The sequence below is a fragment of the Strongylocentrotus purpuratus genome, unplaced genomic scaffold (genome assembly GCF_000002235.5).
Source record: "Strongylocentrotus purpuratus isolate Spur 01 unplaced genomic scaffold, Spur_5.0 spur5_scaffold_17, whole genome shotgun sequence".
In the NCBI taxonomy this organism is placed as follows: Eukaryota; Metazoa; Echinodermata; class Echinoidea; order Camarodonta; family Strongylocentrotidae; genus Strongylocentrotus; species Strongylocentrotus purpuratus.
This window is the reverse complement of record NW_022145602.1, coordinates 16361238-16369544: the sequence shown is the minus strand read 5'-3', so window position 1 is coordinate 16369544 and position 8307 is coordinate 16361238. Positions and strand designations below refer to the sequence as shown.

Below are 8307 nucleotides of genomic sequence, written 5' to 3'. Positions count from 1 at the left end.
CAAAGTATTTTAGTACATGTAAAGTTCAGAAAACAAAAGCAATGCAAAAATTTAATATTACAATCAATATCTTAAACAAAATTAGAATACTGAACGATGTCTTGCAAAAAATATATACTATTTGCATGTTTTTTTTAATTCATGACTTGTTCAACAAATGTCTTTTCTAGATAGATGGCGCTATAGAAATGCCTATTATTATTATTAATATTATTATTATTCTATTCAATATGAGCTTTGACCCATTTTTTATCTTAGGATATTGAGAGAGCCGAAAAAGATTTGTCGGAACCATTTGGCCCAGTGACGAATGTAACCAAGTTTTCAGTAGAATCAACGACAAAGGATCTATTGATGTGCTTCAGTGATCGTTACATAGAGAAGCAGAAAACAGTGAGTAAAAATGTAAAAAAATGTGTTACAGTTCTTCAATTCGTAGATTAATATATCATTAATCTACTGCTTGATTAAAGCCAATGAATGCTTTCAGAACGTAGCCGGGCATCTTGACTAAATCAAGGCCAATAATAGAACTTGTAGGTGCCATGAGCATCATCTGGGATGGATATCAGCATGAATTTAGTTCTTTATTACTTGATATAACGAAAGGAAAAGAAGTATAAAGTCAAATCTTTTCGATTTTTTGTTTTTGTCTTCATGAAATTTGTGGATTATTCTAGTTTTTGATTGACAAATTCTACCAAACTGATACCATTAAGTTTGTCAATTGTTGAAATATCTATGCTTTGTAGATTCAAGGCTTTTGCCAAGAAGTGAAATTTGTAAGGTCAGGTACTGGGATGAACATGGACACATGAAAATGAAATACATTGTTTTAAAGCACTTATTTAATTCACAACCATGTGAGGTCAAGCTCCTGCCACCTGCCCCTAACTTTCATTTCCTTTCCACATCATACCTAGATCCCGATTGGGAATCTACTGACGGAGGAGAGCAGTGTCCTGAGCTTCGAGCTCGAGTTCTCGCCGTCCGAGGATGGAAAGAAGACTTTCAATCTCTCAATCCAGCAAGGGACATCGACACTCGTAGAACAGAGCCTCACTACTTCAATTGAAGGTAAGTACCCATATGTAGTGGTGTAGATAGATACAGGGGAATGCAGCGAATAGGGGAACATGGCACCCTGCCCCCTCCCCCAACCAAATCGTGGACAAAATCAAAGAAAAAGATGAGGGGGAAACAAAGGGAAGGGAGAAGGGGAAAACGATGAGAAAAGATAACGCCTTGATCGAGACCTCCCCCTCATCAGGAGCCTTGTAAATTGGTGTAAGACCGTGTAAGACCGTTTTTTAGAATTTATGATCACTATTTTCTTGTACTTCTTTATAATGCACTTTGTAATTTTCAATGATATTGGTTCATTAAACAAATCATTTGATTCATTTTAGAGATTTTAAGACAGGAAGATAACAATAATTTGTGTCAACTTTATCCATCATTTTTTTTCTCGTTCCCATTATGTTTCCAGTCTTTCCTGTATTGCTAAAAACAAATTATAGACTGTGTGAATGAGAAAGAAAGAAAAAAAATCATCTTAAATGGACATATTTAAATTATGGCTTTTTCCAATGTCTTTTCTCTCCCTAAATTCTATTAACAACAGCGGAACCAGATTATGGTGTTCACCTCACTGACGCGTAAGTAACACCCAATTTACCATTTCATATTGAATGTTTGTTGAGATATCACATTCTTATTAGGGTACAGCGAATTGTGATATCATATTCTTATCAGGGTACAGCGAATTCGAAGGTTTTATCCTACCTGGGACTAATTTACCTCATCTGGGTAGATTGTGGCAAATACAGATTATGTGCTGCCAGAGTGTGTTGGTACTGTTGCAATGATTTTGATCATGTACCTTGTGATCTGCTGTCCGATGACTTATCCACTGGACTACAACACCAAAGAAAATGGTAATCACAATTTCAGGTACCTTTAAAGACAAACATTTGTGTGAGTTGTGTACAAAGGGTCCGCCACATTGGTTTAAAAAAAGGATGTACAATCTTATTTTACCCCCACCCTAAATGCTTAATCAGATTCGAAGCAGTAAACCGTAGCGTTTTTTTCTTAATAAAAAAGCAACTGCGTGCAGCAAAGACCATGCCCGTATCCATTGAGGTCGGTATTATAAGATACAGAAATATAAAACAAATTACCATGACATCATAATGGAAAAGCTGTAATTTGCCACATCGTATCAGAATGGGGCTTAATGCTTTACTGCGTCATATCTGAATGAGGCTTAAGGTTTACCACGTGATATCGGAACGGCCTTAAGGTTAACCGCGTCATATATGAACAGGCTTCAGGTTTACCGCATCATATCTGAATGGGACTTAAGGTTTACCCCGTCATATCTTTAGAAATAAGGTTAACCAAGTTATTTGTAGATGGGCCTAAAAGTTCACCGCTTCATAAGTGAATGGGGCTTAAGCTTTACGTCATATGCCAATAAGACTTAAGGTTAACCACGTCATATCTGAATGAGGCTATAGGTTTATCCATTATATCTGAATGGAGCTAATAAGGTTAAACCACGTCATACCTGAATGAGGTTTAAAGTTTACCGTGTCATACCTGAATGAGGTTTAACGTTTACCGCATCATATCTGAATGAGGCTATAGGTTTATCCATTATATCGGAATGGAGCTTAAGGTTTACCACGTCATACCTGAATGAGGTTTAAAGTTTACCGTGTCATACCTGAATGAGGTTTAAAGTTTACCGCGTCATATCTGAATGGAGCTTAAGGTTTGTTGCTTACCACCATATTAGAATAGAGCTTAAGGTTTAGCACATCATATGTGAACTGGCTTAAGGTTTACCGCGTCATATCTGAATGAGGTTTAAGTTATATCTTAATGAGGCTTTACCGCGTCACAAAAGGCGCTCTCTACAACAGAACACAACTATAGTTGAGTTCTCTTGCAGAGGGCGGTACACAAAATAATTTTTATGTGAGATAATGAAAAAATGAGTGTCAAATTTGAAAGAACATACAATTTTAATGACAAAATCATCTTTGTTTGATCAAAATCGGTTCAGAGACGGCTGGATTATGCGTAAATATAACCATTTCTAATGTTTGTGTAGGCCTACCACCACAAATATTAGATAATTTAATACGTTTTTTTCCAGCTAATACCAATGTTGGCTTTTTGTTGGTTATAGTACGCACAACCAGCCGGCCCATGTATTTTTGTTATTGTTAATTAATTCATTAATTAACGGTCTGCGTATTTTTGTGTAAGATGGAGGGGGATTGGTATGATCGTATGCGCTAAATTTCACACATTTTGAGGTCTTAAATTACCTTCATAGCAGTTTTAGGTTCTAAAAGGGCACTAGAAATGTCTTTTAAAAGAATAAGAGCAATAACCATACAATTTGAAGGCATTTGCGGTCTGGAAGAAGAACTCAACTATCCCTTTAAATCTACCAGCGGATTCATTTTCTTCTTGATGACTTTGCTTTCTAACTTCCTCATCTTTGTTTTGTTGCTCTCCAGGCAAGGGCGACATTTTGCTTCAGACAAGCTGCTTGAGACCTTGACCAACGTCCTGTTCATACCTACGGACGTCCAGGGTCTGGGCGTTCAGCTCGGCTTCACGCATACAGACGTAGAGAAGTACCTCAACAGACCAGATTTGACCTTCAACAGTGTCTCCAGGTCAGGCTTCGACGAGATGCTCCGTGACTGGAGACGTAGGGTTAGGCCGGGGGACCAGGTGGACAGACTACACACTGCCATGAAGGATGCCGGGTTGGGATATGCAGCCGACATTTTACCGCATGGACGTAAGTATCACATCGGAGACTGAGATGGCACTCGACAAATATGTCATTTACTAATCTTGTCTGGAAGTTTTTAACTTCTGATGGCAATACACTGAGACAAATATCTTTACCTCCGAAATTTCCGCTGATAAGCTACAGCCTTCATAAGCAATGTGTCCTGACTTGATTTTTCTGGCTATAACCACTGAGGCAACAAACATGCAGGACGTTGCTCAAGTAATGATAATTACAGTACCTACAGGAAAAATGTCGCTAATACTGCTTTGGGTAAATAAGACCAAGCTATGAATTGTAAAAATGACATTAATTAATTTGTTAGTCTGGTAACTTGAATTGAATTGAATTTGAATTTATTAACAACAACACATCACAATAATGACAGTACATATGAACAATCATACAATGCAAAAAATAATACTGATACATGTATACATAACATAAGAGTAATGTCGATTGAACAGTAATGGTTTTAAAACGATATTTTTTAGACATACATCTGCATACTATTAAATGTACAAAAGATATATACGTAAATATGTATATTACTGTGTTTAGGTGAAGTTGTTAATGGGAACTAGAAGTTAGCACAAGTGCTAGTCGAACCTAGTTCCATTCTTTGGCAAGATTTTTTCTGTTAATTTGTTTTTACATATGAATGTAAAACTTGTTTGTTTTGTATTTACATATATATACAACAAAATAATACAATATTATGTAACTTTTTTTCTTAACTAAAATGAAAAAAAAAAAAAAAAAGCTTACGCGTTAAAGCATTATAATGAAAGAAGACAAATCTTTGAAGAAATAAAATCATCAATGTGTTCATAAAAATGAAAAGGATATACTAATAAAAATAATCATACACATGTACGTACATGCACAAATCCTGTAAAAGCTTAAGGCCGCTATAATCGTAAACAAGGAAGTGTATACATATATAAAAGGAAGACAAGTAATATAAAAGGAAAATACGAAGGGGGATGGGATTGAGCCCACGTCATTTACATTGAAGGTAGGTGGAAAGATGTCTCCGAAAAGATAACCTTGATGCTTTTAATCTAATTTCATCTGGCAGATCATTCCACAGCTTTGTTCCTACATACGAAATACAAAATTGCCCCCGCGTTATCTTACATTTTGGTTGATAAAGTAAGCCATTTTCTTTTCTCCTAGTTGCATATCTGTGCTGTATCATCTGACAATAATCCACTAAAGAGTGTGGTAAAAAACCTTTTACCAAATCGTACATAAATATTGATACAAGAAGTTCATGAAGTTGAAAAATATTTAAAATGTTTAGACTTTGAAAAAGAGCTTTGGAGTCTGTTCTATGTGGACTGAATGTAATTGCTCTCATTGCCATTTTTTGACTTAAATATATACAATTTAGATTACTTTTGTAAGTGCTCCCCCATACCTCTACTCCATAAGAGAGGTGAGGCTGTATAAAAGCCTTATATAATAACACAAGTATATTCTTGGGAACAAAATGTCTCAGTTTAAACAAAATACCTACTTTCTAACCCAATGTCACCCTTGAATAGCAGATTAGTCACACCCCTACCCTATCATTATTGTTTCACAGTCAAACCTGCTTTAGTGACCTGTCAACAAAGACCAAATTTTATGTTTCCCTTAAAAATGGCTTCTCATTGAAATATGTACTAAAGGAACCTTTCCACTAAGACCACCTGTCTACAAAACCACATTTTGTGTTTCCCTTGGGCGGTCGCTATAGACAGGTTTGACTGTATTATTTGATTGGATTTCCTATTTGAACCTCACTCCTTGCCACACACAAAAACAACTAACTTTGATAGTGTGTTGCAGTTATATTTATTCCAAATAATCTGTCAACGCTTCTAGTGCTGCAAGCATCGTTGGATTAAATTAAATTATATTCAACATACTAAGCATCTTGCTCTACGATTGGTCAGAAGTAAATCACGTCGTGATGAAAGATAGTTAGCCCATCATTTATGGGAGAAGAAAAGTTCGTTACATAGTATTAGATATCTACACAGTGAAACGCACTTTCACTGAAGATTGTAAATGTTGCGTATACGTACGTTTACTGCATGCACTATACATATCGTGCACCATTTGTTTGCTGTTAATTGATGTGGAATCAATGTGGAATATAAAGCAAATAATCACCTTTTGGTTTCAGGCGATGGCAAACTTTCACTTCCTCGGCGATCTGAATGTATACGCTATCTTTCCTCAGCTTCGCTTCGGAAAGATAGCTACATCCAGATCGCCTCGGAAGTGATAGTTTGTCCCATCACCTACACCAACGGTAATTATTTGCTTAATAACACAAATTATTTAAATATATACCTATTTTTTTCCTGTTATCCTCAATTCAGATGAGTCATCCATGACGTTTGCACAACGCAGAAGAGCGATAGAGGAAAAGATTGGACATATCTGAAGCCACATAACCCTATCTATCGACCATGTTGTATTTGCCGTCACAGTGAACTATTGATTCCCAAGAATTGCCATTTTGTTGCTTCTACAACGAAGTAGCCGAAGGCATTTTGATTTCAGGTTGTCCGTCCATCCGTACGTCCGCACCTCATGTTCTCGTGATCGCGTTATCTCAAGAACCGATTGATGGACTCCAGAGCCATTGAGCTGATTATATTTTGGGGTCACGAGGTCAAAGGTCACAGGGCTCATTATGTATGCAAAAATAGCTCATGATCATATTTTCACTATAATCGATTGACGGATTACCATCAAAATCAATACAAGTATATTATATCTTGCTAAGTCGATGAACTGATTAAAATTTGGGTAATAAGGTCAAAGGTCAAATGTCACAGGGTTCATTATGTATGCAAAAATAGCTTGTAATCGCGTTATTATTAGAAGCGATAGACAGATTACTATCAAACTGAAGATATGTATGCATCTTGCAGAGCCAATGAAACTGATTAGATTTAAGGGTCATGAGGTCAAAGTTCAAATATCATGGGGCTCATTATGTACACAAAAATAGCTTGTGAACGCATTAGCATTAGAACCGACAGATGGATTACTATCAAGCTCAGGACATGTATGTATCTTGCAGAGCAAATAAACTGATTAGATTTTAGGGTCATGAGGTCAGAGAACAAAGGGTTATACATGTACAGTGCGTCCCAGAATAAACGAAACTTAATCACAATTATAATTTTAAAATGACATATATTTGTAAAGCTTAGATCCTCCTCTTTCATTTGATGCAACTCATATGATGCATTTTTCACGCATGAGTGATTAAAACCAATTTTAAAGAGAAGAAACTAAAAGGTCATTTAGCAGGCGGTATCTGAATTTCAAAGAGAACATCACATTTCAAGAAGGTTCATTTTCTGCCCTTTCATATGACACCTCAATCAGGAAGTAAGCCAGGAAGACAAAATTCTGTTTGTTTAAAGTAATGCTTGCATTTCCATTATTCGATTAAACGAATTCGTTTTTACTGGCTGCCTGCCGTAGCGTCAAACAGAGTTGACAAAAGACTTAACTCCGTTTCGTTGATTATCATAGCTTATATAATTGATAGAAAAGATTAAAACCATATTCATTTTGAATGTTCAAGACATGTGTGATATTGAAGGCATTTCCTTATTGTAAGATATAAATATTTAAAATGATGCCTACTTGTAGAGTTGATTGTACTATGTTCAGTTTGAATGTTCGTGAACTTTGGATATTATTTTACATTATAGATTACGGTGAATAACGATGTGCCTCAAGTGAGAAAAATAACATTCAAGCACATGGATGTAAAAGAAATCAAAGTGCTACATACTTGATTTAATTGTCACAGATTAGTTTATTTTTTGTATTGTTAAAGATAAGATGCATGTAAATTGAAGAAGAACAACAAAGATATGTATATATATATATATATATATATATATGAATATAAATGAACAATTCTGACATTAAACAACGATTATTATTTTTTTGTTATATATCATTTTACACAATCATATGTTTTTAGCAGCGGTGAAAAGTTTAATTCGCACATGTTACTATCTTTCAATTCCTACAATTTGCCTTATGAAAAGTGAGATATCATATCCTATTTTTGTATTTTATATGTATTTCTTTTTACATGTTTATACTTCATTATATATTTGTACATGTTTTTGCAAGATTTTATCTACGACGTCTTGATTAAACGAAATATTTCTTAATATTCTGCCAATATAACAAATACAATTATTGGTCGTGTTGGCCAACCAATGAAAGCAATGTCAGCTTTTACTCCTCAAATCGGCCATTTGTACATTTATCTTGCACTGAAATATTATTACTTACTTGTGCAACTGATTTGGATCACACTCTGTACTGCAGTAAATATGGATTTGAATTTGATTATACTCTTAAATTAATGTTTATAAATCTGTGTTGAGCCCCTTGCTAGTCGTGGTGGTCTATACATTGTGTACATGTATGTACACTGTTCATGTATTATAATT

The 8307-nt window shown here is 35.2% G+C and overlaps 1 protein-coding gene across 1 annotated transcript; it reads left to right on the top strand.

Moving 5' to 3' along the window:
- The first annotated feature begins 264 nt into the window (after positions 1-264).
- Positions 265-3849, top strand: LOC105446209. Its single transcript, XM_011682710.2, has 4 exons — positions 265-393; positions 924-1077; positions 1625-1658; positions 3537-3849. The coding sequence occupies exons 1-4, from the start codon at positions 355-357 to the stop codon at positions 3847-3849; spliced, it is 540 nt and encodes a 179-aa protein (XP_011681012.2). The 5' UTR covers positions 265-354.
- Positions 3850-8307: the final 4458 nt, after the last annotated feature.